The sequence below is a fragment of the Capsicum annuum genome, chromosome 7 (assembly GCF_002878395.1).
Source record: "Capsicum annuum cultivar UCD-10X-F1 chromosome 7, UCD10Xv1.1, whole genome shotgun sequence".
NCBI lineage: Eukaryota > Viridiplantae > Streptophyta > Magnoliopsida > Solanales > Solanaceae > Capsicum > Capsicum annuum.
Window position 1 is genome coordinate 35,354,476 of NC_061117.1, and position 18,038 is coordinate 35,372,513.

At 34.1% G+C, this 18,038-nt stretch overlaps 1 protein-coding gene and 1 long non-coding RNA gene across 12 annotated transcripts in view; both read right to left on the minus strand.

Moving 5' to 3' along the window:
• Window positions 1–305: 305 nt before the first annotated feature.
• Window positions 306–8,751, minus strand: LOC107877080. The gene is made up of 10 exons (XR_001676147.2): window positions 6,811–8,751; window positions 5,451–6,259; window positions 4,900–5,364; window positions 4,636–4,731; window positions 4,477–4,557; window positions 4,295–4,390; window positions 3,933–4,013; window positions 3,094–3,174; window positions 768–2,558; window positions 306–684 (listed from the first exon to the last, which is right to left on the minus strand). It is a non-coding gene; the product is annotated as an uncharacterized LOC107877080 (long non-coding RNA).
• A 762-nt stretch (window positions 8,752–9,513) lies between these two features.
• The window catches only part of LOC107877781 (calcium-transporting ATPase 10, plasma membrane-type), a 62,561-nt gene continuing 54,036 nt past the window's right edge, over window positions 9,514–18,038 (minus strand). For 8 of the 11 annotated variants that reach the window (XM_016724499.2, XM_047393474.1, XM_047393473.1 and 5 more), the window contains 13 exons: window positions 17,179–17,286; window positions 16,594–16,761; window positions 15,207–15,266; window positions 13,719–13,883; window positions 13,528–13,644; window positions 13,068–13,166; window positions 12,498–12,635; window positions 12,289–12,389; window positions 11,030–11,075; window positions 10,802–10,936; window positions 10,035–10,142; window positions 9,865–9,956; window positions 9,514–9,786 (listed from right to left, as the gene is read on the minus strand). In XM_016724499.2, the coding sequence (XP_016579985.2) occupies window positions 9,675–9,786; window positions 9,865–9,956; window positions 10,035–10,142; window positions 10,802–10,936; window positions 11,030–11,075; window positions 12,289–12,389; window positions 12,498–12,635; window positions 13,068–13,166; window positions 13,528–13,644; window positions 13,719–13,883; window positions 15,207–15,266; window positions 16,594–16,761; window positions 17,179–17,286 (1,449 nt within the window). In that variant the 3' untranslated portion in view covers window positions 9,514–9,674. Of the gene's footprint in view, window positions 9,787–9,864; window positions 9,957–10,034; window positions 10,143–10,801; window positions 10,937–11,029; window positions 11,076–11,870; window positions 11,986–12,288; window positions 12,390–12,497; window positions 12,636–13,053; window positions 13,167–13,527; window positions 13,645–13,718; window positions 13,884–15,206; window positions 15,267–16,593; window positions 16,762–17,178; window positions 17,287–18,038 lie in introns of those variants that run through there. The other 3 variants (XR_007042694.1, XR_007042695.1, XM_047393477.1) reach the window with 3 other exon arrangements.

An 18,038-nucleotide genomic window follows, 5' to 3' on the forward strand; every position in this document is an offset into this window, starting at 1 on the left:
ATTCGTATCAATGTATGATATAGTATTATACTTTGTTAAAGTGTATGGTGTAAACTATTTTCGTAATTTTTTTAAGGAAAAACGTATAACAACATGTATGATGTTATGTAATACATAAATTTAAACGTATTAGACATTATTTCAATGTATTTTTAACTTATAAGAAAATGTACATAACAGTAAACATATAATGTGTTCAAATACAATATCAATTTAATTTGTAATTTATTTGTACACGTTTAAAAAAAAGTGAAAGGCAAACTCAATAACTACCAAGAATTAGGTAGTAACATAACAATAGTGTGTTAGTAACTGCAAAGCATTTTATCAAAATATGAAGACATTTATAAAATGTGCATTAACATCCAGAAAGTAATCTTGAAATTGTTTAACATCAACCACAAAACTAAGAATTAGTTGTTTCAGTGCCGGCTATTATAAAACAATGCTACTCTAAAGTAACAATTGCACTTTCATTAATTTCTTGGAGAACACTATTCCTTGGCTGAGGAGGATCACCATTATCACTCGTGTACCCTTCATTTGCCTTTTCTACTCTGTAATGCCACAGTAATGAAGCATAGCATGCACGTTGACTTTCATCATCAAACCCACATGAATGCACTTGCTACCCTTCACTTAATCTTTCTGCATAGGCAGACACAAAGACACCATAGTCCCTGACTTCAAAAAATAAAAAATGAATTAAGAGTCGGTACATTAATTATAACATCGTAATACATGAAAAAATACTGTAATTTACTTACAAACTATCAGACGCTTGTTGTGGGATGTTTTGAACATAGTCAATATCAAATGGAATTTCATTGACAAGACCAGTATGTTGAGCAAGCTTCCCCTTGTACGCTTCAAGTGTTGACCATTCATTCGCTCAGTCTTTTCAAAAGAATATTGTCTGACAAGTAAGTAGGCAGCATCACTGCAAGCTTTTGTATTTTGATTGGTGGTTCCTTTTTTTTTTACTTGTCAATGAGTCATACACACGTATCAATATTTCCTTCAAGACAATCACAGCTAATACCCAGTGAAATTCTTTGTCACAGTTAACTGAAACATATACCTCATCAACCATGTGTCATGGTAACCCAGCAGAAATACAAAATCCTTAAATTATATTTGCAATAGTATCTTCATTCTTAGCCACCACAAATGATTCTTCATAGTCTTATTGTGTGGACAGCTCAACTGCCGATTCTGTTGAATAATATCGACTATGTGTCTTTTCGACATATGTTTTAAAAAAATGGCCAGTCGTTGTATATCTATAACTATCACGCAGCTAAAGCTTCGATTTCTTTCTCAAGTGGTAGAAGATCACATCTAAATGCTACACGTGAAAATAGGGTAACAAAAGAAAAATCATTGAAAGAAATCACTAGCTTCATTGTAGGTTGTTTCATGTTAGTCAAGGGCAGTACAGTATGGGGGACTGACACTGCATGTATGATATACAGTTATACATCCTTACATTTGTAAAATTTTATATTCTAGGGTTGGATGTAATAAAAAATTAATTTATCCATAATTAAAACATAGATGATATGGTGTTGATATGATATTTCTAACAATAACTGGTGTTACATGGTATTCTACAAGACATGTTGATTAAAGTTGGATATCTGATAATAAAAATACTGCATGTATGATATCATACTATACATAGGTTTACATGTATGATAAACATGTTGACTTTATTAGGCCGAGTTAGTACAATATGCTACAATGTACAAAATGTAATACAACATTGAACCTACAATATTAATATTTCAGATTACATTTCAAAATTAGACTTCAAAAATATTTAGAGCATATTGTAAAAGTAATAGAAGGTTGTTAGATTTATGATATGATATTGCAGTAAATTAACTATCAGCAAAAACACTTATGATATGAATCATATTTAGATTAATTTACCTAATCGTTCCAGCATGTCTTACGTTCGAACATCAAGTAAAATTAATTCTTGGACTATGGTTGTGCAACGACAAAGTCCTATTGAGGGTAACCTAATCCCGAAGCATTTACTCAATTGTGATTGTCTGTTTCTTTCCTGAAAATCAACATTGATTGCACATCACAAATATTTTTGTTGCCTTAGTATTGTTAGAAAAAAAAAAAATTTCTTGCTTGGCAGAATGAGTTTTTAGTAATCCTACGGCAATTCACTGTGAGTAATCAATCATTAATTCATTTGTCAAATCTTGATTAATGGTGTAACCATCAAAAGCATACTTCAATTTCTCCTCTTTATCAGAGTTGCCCGCATCCTTAGATGCAATGTACGGTGACCTTAAAATTCTGAACTTCTTTCTTTCCCTTTTGGCAGGTGCTTTTGTTTTTGTGGCTTCAAGCTCCCGAACCTAAGCATCAGGGAAATCAGGTGAAATTTGACTGTCCGAAAGATCCCATTGGCTTTTGGTCATTTTATTTGAAGTAGCAACATCCAATGACTTTGTAGTCGAAGGTGTTGAAAAATCAAATAAAATTGTATCTACAGCGGCCTGAATTGAATCGGTTATCATCCCACCAACTTTATCCTACGTGAACACATAAGGATGTGTAATGTATAAATACAATATCTGAATATATAACTATACTTATGCTTACTAAATTTATGTCTAAGGTGAACGATACTTATTATTACATATTACATTAAACATAATTCCACATGTATAATGTTATTCATTCATATATACAGTACAATCAGTAATCTGAAACATTTATCATTGCACTAAAAACATCAGTGCATAACCAATAATTTTTATTAGTGTTAGTTAATGTCCTTCCACAAGATAAACAGTTAGTAGTAGATAATACATAACCAAATTTTCATACAACATGTTTAAGTAATGAGTTATCAGGAAATCGTCATCACCCAATGTGCATTAATTTTAAAACTACTTGTTAAGAAAATGACTTTACAACAACGTTAGAAATCATGGAAGCATCAATATCCCAAAAAACTGACATGCACCAGAGAAACATTAAGTCCCATTGTCTACCTTTACCAGGTCCAACATGTAGATAGACATAATTTGTACTAAAAAATTAATATTAGGGACAAACAAATACCTGCACATCTTCCATATCAGTATAGTGCTATTTTTTCAAATCCATTTCATGACCATCTTCTTTAGCGGTAACATTCACATCCTATATTAAATAAAAATCATCGTGTGTGAACAGTTATTCAAAGTAAAAGAAAAAAGATTGAAATTAAGTTTTATAACGATGATAAGAAATTTTTATCTGTAATGGGTGCATATGAATGTATAAATCTTTGGCTTACATATCCTATGTTTGTACAAGGTAAACCATTCACTACGACCCCCACTTGAATAAACATAACATGTATGTATGTGTTAGGTGATTCACGAACGATGTTATATCAGTAATTTTAAATAACATAAATATGTATGATGATATTCATAAACCACATGCTTCATGTTCAAGAAATTGTTTGTATGTTCAATGTATGACAGTTCTTTATACATTCGATTGAATGTTTTATGAAAATTTAACTGTCCAAATATAAATAAGTTAATAGGTTCTACATGTGTGTAGAAATTTTTTGTAGTAATTAAGTAATATTAGGGACAAAAAAATACCGACAAATCTTCTACATCCGGAATGTATTTTTTTCAATTCATCATCAATACCTTCTTCTTCATAGGTCATAATCTCATCCTATTAGTTATGTGATAATTATCATCATCTAATTTGCATCAAGACAAAAATTTGTAGTTATTAAGACGACTGTTAAATAATGTATAAAATATAGAAAGCGTCAAGATCCAAACAACTTTATATTCAGCCGAGAATATTACGATCCCTTTTTAACCAATAACAGGTGCAACATTTATGTAAATATATATTGTAGAAAAAAACTAATATGATGTATAGAAATATACCTCCAAAGCTTTCAAATCAGAACAATGCTCTTTTTTAAAATCATCATCACGACCTTCCTCTTTATCGAACGCATTCACATTCTAAATTAAATAACAATTAGCGTGTATGAACAGTTATTCATAAATGTGTTTTAGGTGAATCAAGAATGTTGTTATTTAAGTAATTGTAAATAACATACATATGTATTAAGATATTCATAAATAACATGTTTTTTGTTGAAGGAAAAAATAGTATGATTAATGTATAACTGATCATTATACATTCAAGATAATGTATGATGAAAATGAAACTGCCCAACTGGTGCTACATGTGTATAAACATACTGTTTAGTACATAACAAATATTAGGAACAAAAAAATACCAGCAACTCTTGCACATCAAGAATGTGCTTCTTATTAAATTCTTCATCACGAGACTTTTCTATATCGTTGACTGATCCCTTATCATAATCTTCATGCTGTATAAAAAAGAAACAACATTTGATTTTAATATATGAGTTATACAGAGTTATAGTAACACAACAACATAATTGACAAAAATTACTTGCATATCCTCCTTATATGGACTCTCATGTTTCTTCGATCCTTCTTCTTGACTTTGTTGTTGATCAGTAATTTTCTCCTCCTATATAACACGAAAAATTCGAATGTGTGAACATTTCATCAACGTAAGACAAAATTAAATGAAATTTAATTGTTATACCTCTGATTGCTTATTTTCTTTATTCTTCAATGTTTTGACGACCTCAGCAGGTATTTTTTATATTAGTGTAACCAGCTCAACCATCTTTTCAGCAAACTTATAATGTAGAGGAAAAAATAAATTAGTAAAAACACATCATGCTTTTTAAAAATAAAAATTGTCAATAAGAAAGTTAACTTGCACATTTGTTGATGCATTATGTCATCACCATTTAAATTTAATATAGAAGTCCCTTCTAACTGTGTGGAAGATGAAGGAACATACTTATGTTGGTGACGCTCAGGAGACACACCAATTTCTCCTTGTTGGTGATGTTCAAATTCAGACACACCAATTTTTTTTTTGTCTACTGCATTCTTTTGCATTTCAAAATATAAATCATACACATAATGTACTGGACAATCACGTGTAGATATATCATCATCCATCACCGCTAGACTATCTTACTGAAACATCACAGTCTTTCTTCTCTTGAAAGGTTTCAAGTGATACAGGCGAAGGTAAACCAGCCTTTATGAGGATTTTCAGCGGTGGTATAATGTTGAAATCACCAAATTCTTCAGCAATGGTACCGACACGCTGTTGAAATTTATCTGCTGGCCTTTTCAACGTTCTAGCAACGAATGTTGAAGCAGAAGTTGTTGGATCAAATGTCTCAAAATCTTGAGAAAAAGGCAAATTCAACCTACGAACTTCTTCGATTGTAGGTTGTATATTCTTGTACGAATGCTGGAAAAAATAATTTCAAAATGAAATATTTGCACATAAATAAAACGACTTAAATAATCAAAATACGTACAAAGTTAAACAATTACCTTACTGAACATGCCAGACATAAAAAATTCGTACTTAGGCCTTGTACACTCCACAGACCAGTTTAGTATTCTTGGGATTACATTTCTCTGACGGACATCAATTTTTTATTCTACCTCGAAGCAGCGCTCGAGCATCCAAACATTTAGAGTGTGCAGAATTCCACCCAATGAATGTAACTGCTTTACGATATTGAAATTCTGCCTCCAGGAACTCATCAACTTTTCAAATGTAATCTTCCCCTATGGAAAGTGAATGTACCGATCGTCCTCGACTATCTGAAAGTGAGATAAACTGATTGCTGCTTCCTTATGCTGAGAAAACATGAATGTATGAACAAAGAACAATATTGTCGGGTTCAGAGCATCTTCAGAGTTATTGAAGTTTTTCATCTTCACACGTGTTATCAGTTTTGACCTAGTTATTCTTCCTTTATTGTCGGAAAAATACTTCGACATCAACACTGATTTTGATGATGAAGTATACATATAATCATCAATATTATCGTACACTTAAGACCGGTAATAATGGCAAATTCAAGCATTGTAAATTTGAGAATTTCCCCTTATACAAAAACATAAAGCTCATCCTTATTATCCTACTGAATTTCTAGCATAGGGAGGCATTTCGAAATTTTTCCTATCCAGTAGCACTGTGGTAAGTCCAGAAATATCCCAAAAATCATATTTCTAAATGCACCTAAAACATCCTCTCCAAAATATTCCTTTATCTCTTCACCAAAAGCCCGATTACATAAGTTCCCCATATGAAATGGGTGTGCTGGGACTTTGTCAATTCGGTATTTTATGCCCTGAAAAAAAAACACCATAATTACCCAACAGTTACACATTGTATCAGGGTCATTTATACATTCAAAAACTAAATCAGACCCTTATTAAACAACTGTTAGACATGTATGAGGGTAACTTATACATTTACAAATAAAATACATTAATGTATAATAAAAATCAGACCCTAACAACACTAGAGTTACACATGTATGAGGGTAACTTATACATCTAACAATTCATATTAGACTCTAAATAAAACAACAGATAAACATGTATAGGGTAACTTATACACCTAAAAATTTCAATCAGGACCATAATTAAACAACAGATACAAATGTATGATGGTTATTTATACATCTAACAATTTATATCAGACCATAAATACACAAAATTACACATGTATGAGGGTAACTTATACATCTCAAAATTAATAACTGCTTTATTAGGCCAATGTATAATCTATAGAAATATATTTCAAAATACCTACACTATACATTAGTGTGATGAAAAAGCTAATGTATCATGTCTTATTATACATATGTCAACTTATACATAAAATCATAATCAATACCTTCGGAAGACATGGTCGGTCGGAATCATCAAACTTCTTTTTACTTGCCGTTTTTGAACTAGACTTCTTCGATCTAGAAGCGGCCTTTTTCCTCAACTTCTTTATTGTAATAGAGTCGTTTCTGTGCTTTGACCGATTCTCTGCGAATTTCGGATCCTGTTCATCAAATGTAACAGGAACAAATCCAAGGGGAATATCTTTTTCTTTTGCATCTAACTGAGTAATTTCTAAACTAAAACTTGGAGGATAATCTATTACCAATTAACACTATATTGATTTAACAGAAGTGTTAAATCTAACTACAAAACAAGAAACTCAAAGATCTAACTTGTACTATATGAAAAATAACGAAAAAATCAAACTACTGAACTTGAATATGATTGAACAATACGGTAATTTCAACATGCAAAAAAAAATGAAAAAAAAAACCTGAATTGGTAAAGTTGAACAAAAAAAAATTCAAAAAATTAATGAAGTAAATTATTAAAAACAATTAAAGCTTGATAACTTGTAATTTGATAACCACTAAGTAGACGTTACTTCAATTTTGCCGTAAAAGATGGGTTTCAAAAATGGAGTAAAATTCAGATGGATAATGGGAGCAATAGAGACCAAAATATAGAAGCCAAAAACCGTGTTTTACATGTATAATATTTAGGAGAGAGAAAGTACCAAATAAGGAGATTTTTGTAATTATTTTGAGATTTGTGTAAATATTTTACCAATTTGAAATTTAATGTAATTATGTAACTTTACCTTGTGTATATATGTAATTTTTAGTAAATTTAAACTTTGCAGATTCCCTCTCAAGTTTACTTATTTGAATTTTTGTTTCAATGCAATCAACTTCTCATCACTCTCATTCAATTTCTCAGACAGAGTGTCCCTCTCTTCTTCAACATGTTTGAGCTTCTCCTTCAATCAATCACATGAATTTTCACCATCTTTAAACCTATTCATTAAGCTCAACAACACTCAAAAATTTGATGCAAAGTAGCCACATTCACCATTTTTCTAAAATGCAAAAATAGAAGAAAGGTAATGGAAAATTTGGGGCTAAGAATTTAGGATTTTTTATATGGGGGTGAGGGGAGAGAAAAGTTGACGTTTTTTAACATTAACTTATTGCCACATCGGAAGATTTTTCACGATGACACACCCATTTTGAGTGATTATTACACGAGATGCCATGTGGGCAAAAAACATTTATGTGGATCAAATTTCAGATGGATTAGGTGTCTGATAGGGTACAAAAAAAATTATCTTCATTGTTTCCTACAACTTTGTTATGCAACTGTCTTCTCCCTCGACGCTTCCAACGTTTAACATATTATAAAGTTTAAAAGGCTATATAGATTACTTGCTTTGAGGGTTCGCTTTCTTCCGCTGAAGTCATTGGGAATGAAACAAGTAAAAATTCTTTGAACTTCCGTGAAAGTGATTCTCATTTTTTTGGTTTTCACAAAGTTATTCCATTCACATCTGTCAACGCAAGGTGAAAGAATCGATGCCCATCTATAATATACTATTCCGGCGTGGCAACACTAAATAAAAAATACTCTCACAGTTAGCAATCATCAGCGTCTAAGATGGTGAAAACATACGCGCAAAAGCAACTGTAATAATCAAGTGTCCATATCATGATAAGTGGGATGGCACAGTGAATGGAAAATTTTAAAAAAATGCAAGTTGCTAAATTAATTATATTATAAATGATAGAAGTTCTCATCTTATGTGAGCAACACAAAAAGGCTTTCTCAACTCAACCAGAGCATAACAGTGGAGACTAGGGGTGTACTGAACCGTTAAGTCAAATCGAATCGATAAATCGAATTATGATTTGATTTGATTGATTTGATGTTGGCAAAAAAATACGATCATTCTTGGTTTGATTTGGTATTAGCAAAAATAAAATCAAACTGAACTCAAACCAAACCGACGTAATACATATATAATTTTAATTTTTTATACGTAAAAAAATACTACTTATAATCTACTTTCTAATTACTTTTATTATTTTTTATATTCAAAAAATAGATATATATTTTTTAGCCTTTAACTATAATATTTTTCCATTAATAACAAATTAATACAAAGCCCAATATTAATATAAAAATCTAAAACCTTTTAGTTGCTTCAATTTTTACATTTTATTTTTCAAGTTTTCAAAGAGTTTTCATTATTTCCTCATCTTACTTTCATCTTACTTTTCTCATTCGTCAAGTTGTGATTTATATTTGTTTCTCTTCTTCCTCATTTTTTTTATGAAATTATGTTATAATTAATTACTTTATGGAGTTAAATTTTTAGACTAGTGACTTAGAAATTGAACTACTTGGTATTCACATAATATTACTTTGAGAGATAATAATTTAGACGTCTTAGTAATTTACCAACTTAATTTTTATTGAAATTACTCTATGACCATTATTTTTCTTTAATCTTTTTAATGAAAACATTTAATTTTTCTTTAATAACATTATAATTATAAAAAAAACTAAGAAAACCAAAAAAAAAAAACGAACTAAAATCGAAATAAAAAAAAAACAATTGTATATTGATTTAATTTGATTTATAGATTTAGAAAATCGACATTATTGGTTTGATTATATTTTAATAAAAAATCAAACCAACCCGATCTATGTACACCCCTAGTGGAGACAATCGTAGGAAAAATATTATCTGCTGCAAAAGGCGACTCCATCCCCAAACTTAGGAAGGCATTCAAGAAATATATTTATACTGATCTACTACATCCACAAAATGAAATATTAGCACCATATTTCTGTACAGCAGCAAAATAAATGCCACTATTACAAAGCACGACATACATTGGTTAGTTAAGTTTTGTGTGTGTAAAATGCCTATGAACACTCCTGTTGATTTTTTCTTCGTTTTGGTAGTTTCTTGGAAAAATATTCGCCAAATGGCTTCTCAGGTACAGGTATCAACTTCCCCAGAGCAGCAAGGGGCCAACTGTAGAGCCCAAAAAAAAAATTAACACTAGAAAGATTACTGGATCAATTATAATGCAGTGCATAAGACCAGACTAACCTTATCATTCCAATGCCAATTGAAACAAGCCATAATTGCCAACTGAGTCTCACAGTTGAAGTGAATTTTCCAAGAAAGAATATTATGATAACCTACCAATAAAAAGATATTGTTAATATAAAAAAGGTCGATGTTCAGTGCCAAGAGAAGGTAGGGATAATGTATATTACCTGAAGCACCACTGTGAGGCCGACGATTGAAACAAATAGACGGTTTTTGTGGACTCCTTTGAACACATTTATCTCATCTGGTTTCCGAGCATTGAATTCATTGAAAACCTGCGGTTTTGAGTCATTGGTAGTGATTAAATCTCAACGGAAACTATTTGAATTTATGTTGCTCACTTGCAAAGAGCAATATGAAGAATTCAGTTTTAGATTTATACTCCCATACACCCATATCCCCAAACAAACTAGCTTCAGACTTTCTACATCATATACCGATCTCCCAACAAACTTAAAAAGGAGGAAAAAGGAGGACTGCAGGGAAAATTGAAGGAAGCCCAAGAAGATAGTCACATCTCATATTTAATTAGAGTCTCAATTCCGGAAACACAACCAACATCCTAAAAAGGGAAGAGACTGAGTATCCCGTCCATCCAATTTGGTTGTCCACACTTGATTCGAGTAAGGGAAGAGTTGAAAAATATAAGTTGTTTAAAATTCGTTGAGTAAACACATGGAGCATGTTTTGATGTTTTTATTGGTGAATAAAGGGGAAATTAATAAGGTGGAAAAGTGGGGAGGCTAATATTTTTCTGGTATTCCAAACGTATTTAGAATCAAGAAAGTGGACAACTTGCACAATCCAAAAACGCAAATAGGACAATTATCCTGCAACAGCAGATGTGCTCAAGTTTGCACAAAGTCCCACACTAGATAATATGGAGAGAGCAAAAGCCAATCATAGAATATTTTGTTATCAGTTATATTCTTACCTGACACAAGACGAAAGCGTTGAAAATTAAGGTGTTCTTCACTTTAACAGCCCTCTCATTCGTCTCATGCTGCAAATGCAGAATTTCTCTACCTCGGAAATTCAGGACCAGGAGAACTGTAACTTGATACAGAGCCTGCAGATGTCCGACCAGGAGATATTAACCTCAAAAACTAACATAGAATGAATATTTCTCAATTTGGAACATCGCCGTTAAAATTTATTTTACCTGTATTAACAGGTTTCTCCACATGATGTTGGTGACAAGAGGTTCCCTAAGATAGAATTAAACAAACAATCAATTGATGCTGAGCCCAAGAAACATCATAACTATAGGAACATCACTTAGTAATACAGAAAAAAGCTGAAAATCAGTTGATCCAATTGGGACATCATGGCTAGAGTTGCAAAATACTTCCACCACTAAATGTTTTTAATACAAGTAGGATGCACCAGGTACCAAAGCATGAAGTGGCCTAATGGTAAAAGTTAAAGTGGGAGGAGAATCATAAGGTCTCAGGCTCAAATCCCAATGAAGACAAAAACATTAAGTGATTTCTTCCCTTCTCCCCCTCCTAGCCTTAGACAAAATATCTGTTGCTGCTGATGGGAGGTAGCAGTTACCCGTGGAACTAATCGAGGTGCACCCAAGCTGGCCGAGACACCATGGTTACCAAAACAAGAAAAAGCACCAAAGTATCAAATGAATTACAGAAGGTATGGAAATTAGAAGTCCCTATAATCAAGTGACACAAGTGGAAAGAGTCGAAAACGTATAGAATCCAGCTTACATTATAATCACATGACCGTTAAGAATGTAGTGAGATTGTTTAAACCCACTGAAAGAAGAATGGTTTTCAGCGCATCAAAGAGACAGATGTTAAATAGGTCGCCCTATTTACACGAAGTCCAATTAATATATGGGTGGCATCCAAATAGCGTGAGATAACAAAAGATGATGAAGAGTTAAAAGGTTATGTTTACAACATTGCTGGGCGGGCCAGATTGTGCACACATCAAATATTCCACCAGGTACCCTGCTATCTCTTACCTTCCACCAGCACAGGTACTAGGTAACTCTGCAACCACCTAGTGTTTTGTTTTTGTTGGGATTTGAACCCTAGCCTCCAAGGTTTGAGCCACTTTATTAACCACTACGCTGCACGTCATTGAGTGCCTGGAGCTCTAGATACCTCACAGATTAAATACAAATCAACTTCCAAGACACCACGCAAAATGGCATGAAAGAAGAAATTCCAACAAACCATCATGCATAAAGGCCTCCTTATAGGAAACCAAGTGCACAGCCACATGATGAATTCGTTATCTTTAAAAACCTAGTCCATCTGTAATACTAGAAATAGGCAGAATATACTAAAAAAAGTAATAGAGCCAAGCTAAAGTAACTTGACGTCACAAACCCAAAATCCTTGCAATTAAAATACTGAAGCAAGCTTCTTTCTTCAGAAGATTAATCTACAAACTAACCTACGACCAACAGGAGCTCGGTGCATTAGATGATCAGTTGGTGGTTCTGTGGCCAGTGCAAGTGCACCCAAGGTGTCCATAATAAGATTTACCCAAAGTAGCTGCACAGGTTAATGGAAAAACGATCAACCTCAGAATGTGGATGTAGAACACTAGGAGTGTGTTGGCTAATCCCACTGATCAATAATATGAGGGAAGAGAAACTAAACCTGAACAGCATTCAATGGGACATCACCAGCAGAAACAGCAGCAACAACATTAATTATAAGAGCAGCAACATTAACAGTGAGCTGAAACTGGATGAATTTCTGGATGTTAGCATACACAGATCTGCCCCATCGCACAACCTGCATTTGAAGGGGAAATTGCACTGGTTTGAAAAAATGGAGAACTTCAATCAAAGAAACTAGAAAAGATACTAATGGGTTTGCGAAATATCAGGTAAAATAGATCTGACTTCGGAACTGCTGAAGGCAATTAAAACTTTCATAGAGAAAACATGCATTCTGAAATAGGTAACTTGGTAGCACTAAGATCTTAAGAGAAGCTCTCATTAAGAGATGATTAAGCACTTCATTCCTGAAGATCCCAAATTCCTGGCAGGATTATTCAATCCCCAACATCAAAAAACTTAGCACCTTTTTTAGGTTCAAACTACACAAACACAACTCTTGGGTATACCTTCAAAGAAGTTAAGTCAAACACGAGAGGTAAGTTTGGATACTAGGGAAAAAAATCTTGATAGCTTCATGCACAAGCTGTCACCTTGATAAACTGACCTTCACAACAGAAGCAAAATTGTCATCGAGTATGATGATATCTGAACTTTCTTTGGCAACTTCTGTTCCAGCAATTCCCATAGCAAGACCAATATCGGCCTACAAGACAGCAGCAAAGGAAACCGTATTAGCAAATATAGTGGTTAGCTGTGAAGGTAACACCTGCTACCCCATGAAAGAATCACAGAGAGCAGACAAAAAAGTTTGATCAGCAAATTACAAAAATACAACTGCAGATAAGTGGCAACTGATGTACCAAGACACGATCTAAGCCTTCTAGAGATACATCCCAAGGCCCCATACGCGTGTATCCCCATAAGTAACAGAAGGAAAATCATCGATCCAAAGGGACAGCAAACGGGATAAAATGATTCAGAAGAGAATACAGCTGAAGTACACCTAGCAGACCCCATGTTTGTATAATCACATAACTATTTTCTAAACCAGCCAAGAAGAGCACCTCATGTAATGCAGGAGCATCATTAGTACCATCTCCAGTTACAGCTACAACATGGCCCTTACTCCTTAGTGCTTGAACAAGCAAGAGTTTATCATTTGGCGATGATCTTCCCATAACCTGGACATGATGTTGATTTAAGAGTGAGAAACAGCTTCATTAATGACTAAGAACAATCTAGTTTCATTCCATACCGATATTTTATCTGCCACTTCCTTTCTATCTTCCTCAGACAAAGCTCTAAACCTCTTCCCTTCAATCAGGTTTGGTTCAGCTGCATCAGCATCAGACCTAAGTATCCCACATTCCAAAGCTATTGCCTTTGCTGTTTGTAAGTTGTCACCAGTGACCATCCTTACCTGTGAATTTGAGGGGAAACAGATTTATGCTATCACATATAATGGAAGGAAGCAGCGCAGCTAAATATTTAAAAAAGGATTTGAAAGAGAGAAGCACTAATACAACAGTACTTCCAATAGTAGTGGACATCCTACACTACAAGCATATGACAAAGCTCCCCATGCAGGGACTTAAGTTCAAATATGAAAAGGAATAGGGTAATATGAGCAAAAAAGAATCATTTTTTATAGAGGCATAACATGTATTGAGACATTCCAAGCTTTTTGGATATTCATCAACTGTTTCAAACCTCACCTATTCATGCAAGAGGAACACAGCAGTCAAGGAGAACATTCCTTAAAACATTCCTGGAACAGTCTAGCTAGTGACACGAGTCAAGGACTCTACAACAAAACCACAGATTAACAAGCATCTAAGGTGCCTAATTTGTTTGAGTCGCATGAATCTAAAAAAGATCTCTAAGAAAGTATACCAATTACAGGAAACACTCAATCAAACTTCAGTGTCAAGGAATCACACTATTAGTTCAAAACCACAGCTATGATGAAACCAAAAAGAGCATTGGCATATTCATTACAAAAGACAAGTATCACAGCTCCCCATAAGCTAAGTTGCTCGGACTCTTCAAAAATGTCTTCGGGTGCGTGTCGGATCCTACAAAAATCGTGTATTTTTGAAGGATCCGACACGGGTGCGGCAACATTTTTGGAGAGTCGGAGCAACTTAGCCTATAAGCACTGCTAATCATCAGTGGAGTTCGCAACTTTCCACATTGTTTCTTTATGGCACTAGAAACCCAGTACTGCATTATATTAATTACAACTGACTCAAGTATCTTCAGTTAGATAAACTGTAAGCAAACTGACAATCTGACATGCTTGAGTTAAATGCCATTGATAAACACAAGCAGGATATTGAATAGAAAACAAAGTACAGACATGCACAGAAGCAACACTAGAATACTTTATCTAAATAATAAAAACACAAATAGGCTTATTACAAAATATATTTGCAAATTCCCATGATAAAAATCGCAAAGGCTTTCTTCACAATTTCTCCCACAACATTAACAGTATCGGCACATCAATGTGATAAAAACACTCAAAAGCCTCGGGATGCCATGTTTGGAAATAGAACACAATTTTCTACTGAAACCAAAAGAAACTCAAAGAGAAGAACCATTTCTACAGTAAAAAGAGAGATGCAAGCATCATTGAGCTAATAACAGAATACATGAGAAACCATAAAAAATTAAGGCAGGATTACATCCAAAACAAAATTAAGTTTCAAAGAATCAAATGTAAATGCATTGTTACAATTACCTTCACTCCAGCATCAATACATAACTGAACTGAATCTCTTACACCTGGTCGGCATGGATCCTATAAGAAACAAATATAAAGAGTTAATTAAATGTCACAAGAACAAAGTAAATGATACTTCTGCATTATATATCCTTAAAAATGAAAAGGAAATGTAGAGAGAACAGGAAGTGAACTGAATTGCAACTCCAGGAAAGGCTATGAGAGTGCACAGCAAGTATAAAATTGAGCACCCGATTCCTTGAATTATCCAGGTTAAAAGATAAAGCTGAGGCCTGGCTTGGCTTTTTTCTTTTAAGGTTGAGCTTGGTCAATAGACTCATCAGACGTCAAGTTTGCTTTTATATAATACACACACACACACACAAAATATATATATATATATATATATAATATATATGTGTGCGTGCGTGTGTGTGTATACACATGTCGGCATTTCGTTTTTACTGAGATACATGTCATAATTTTTTTGCATTAAAAATATTAAAGATGAAACCCTAGTTCTTGTTTGACGGCAGTAATCATTCACTCCTATCCCTCCCTCCATTCTCAGATTTCCTAGCTGCCATTGCTACTCCGTCCAAGTTGCCACTTCTTGTCCACCACTCAACTTCCCCATAGCTGTGGTTCTGCACCTGATTGTTTTGCTTTGCTGCATAGGTAGTTTCACCCCCTTCTTCACCATCACTGTTGCTCCATAGCATCTGCGCTATAGGTTCCACTCCCCAAAGTGTAACCACCTTCGACTCTCATACTACTGTGCTTTGCAGCTGGAAGACATAATCGATTTTGAAGATCTCAAGGAATCAATGTCAACAAGGTTTTGATAAATCCTCTCCAACCTCAACCTTGGGAATTTGCCTTCATTGACATACTATATATGGCTTAAGAAGTTTTCCCTGGCTAGATAAAGCAAATCTGAAAATTAGGATTTTTGTTCCAGTTATCTGTTTGCAACTGAAAATTAGGTAAGCCCTGTTGCTCAGACTCTTCAAAAATATTGCCACACCCGTGTCGGGAACTCCAAAAATGCACTACTTTTGAAGGATCCGACACGCACCAGATGACATTTTTGAAGAGTCCAAGCAACATAGTTCAGCAGAGTCTCAAGTTCCTAAAAATCATCCCCTTCCTGTGAGCTCAAGCCACAATTTTCAGTCAGCCAACCCCAAAAAACTGCTCGGAGAAGTATCAGTTTAAGATGAGTCCATAAAGATCTCAGCTTGGTTTTGGATTGGCTCAAAATTTCGACCCTTTACACAGACAACAAATATAATTGAATAACTTGGGAGTTCTGTAACATCTTCCTTCAGTGTGCTGCAGAAAGGTTCCCTCGAGATTTCCTATAAACCATATAAATTAGGTTAAGAAGAGTTTCACAGAGTACCTTAATGCCTACAACTGCAAGCAATACCAGGTCACCCTCAGGGATTTCCCAGTGATCTATTTCTTCCTCAGCAGGTACTTTTTCAACCTCATATGGCCGGTAGGCAATAGCAACACATCTCAAACTCGAAGCAGCCATGCTTCCAATTGCTTCCTTGAAATTGGACATCTGTGGACCATAAATAAACTCACACTCAGAATTAAAGCTGAAAAATAACGTTAAATTTTTCGGATCAGTAAAATTGTGCTAAATCTCCTGCAAAAAGTGATGTGCAGAAATCACTAACATCTATATAGAAGAAAGTTACAACAGATAGTAAAATTTCATGGAAGAGACCATTCAACTTTTGGCATTCTTTTATCTCCTATGAATGCCCAATTTAGATTCAGTGGTTCAGATGACAAGTTTTTGGAGTGACATTGACCAATATTCCTCAAAATGAAGAAGAAAATATCGTACTTCCAAACTAGGATTAGTTTTTACTTCTTTAACAGATCAACTGCTTGATAAGATACTTCCAAACTAGGATTAGTTTTTACTTCTTTAACAGATCAACTGCTTGATAAGACCAACAGATCCACAAACCTTATCATTGCCCAGAGGAACCACCGACCCATTCTCATCGATGAAACTTGTACAACAAGAGAGAACAATTTCCGCAGCTCCTTTCCAATGCAAGTGAACCTCAGAATCCTGCAAAACACCAAACCACACATGCAGATCACTACATTTCGAATCAAAGAAAAAAGCATTGACATCACCCCAAGCATCGTTCAGATACAAATCCAAACTAATAAGGTGTTTTTTCCATGACCATAAAGCTCTAAGAGCTGATTTACAACATTCGACCTACCAGATAGCTTCAGCTATTTTCCTAACATGAGAAAATCTTATAGCACCCAAAGAAGAGATGCACTAAAAGCAATGTTTTCGTTTGAGTCATCTGGATGCCAAATAAAAGAGCCAGATCTTTTTCTTTTTTCTTTTTTTTAAGGACCAGATTTTCTGAACATCATATCTAAGCAACTTTTGGTCGTTAAGCTTGCCATCAACAAGTAAAAACATCTAGCAAGCCAATTTCTAGAATGATAAAAGCTCAAAGCATAAACAACTTTTATATCATAAGCCTGGCCCTTCAAGATGATGCGGAGATTGCACTTCACAGGCAGGTTGGAAAAAGAAAATCCGAAGATAAGAAACAGCACATGGCTACCATTCAGAAGCAAGGATGAAACGGGAATCATCTATCACTTTTCTCTTGGTTTCCTTCTCTGTGAAGTCCCTCAAGTCAAAATGTATAATCAAACAAAGAGTACGTTACTCAAGACTCTTCAGAAATGCCTTCAGCTGAGTGGGTCGAATCCTCAAAAAAAGGTAAATTTTGGAATATCGGGCACGGGTATGTAGCAACATTTTTGGGGAGTCTGAGCAACATAGTTAAAATC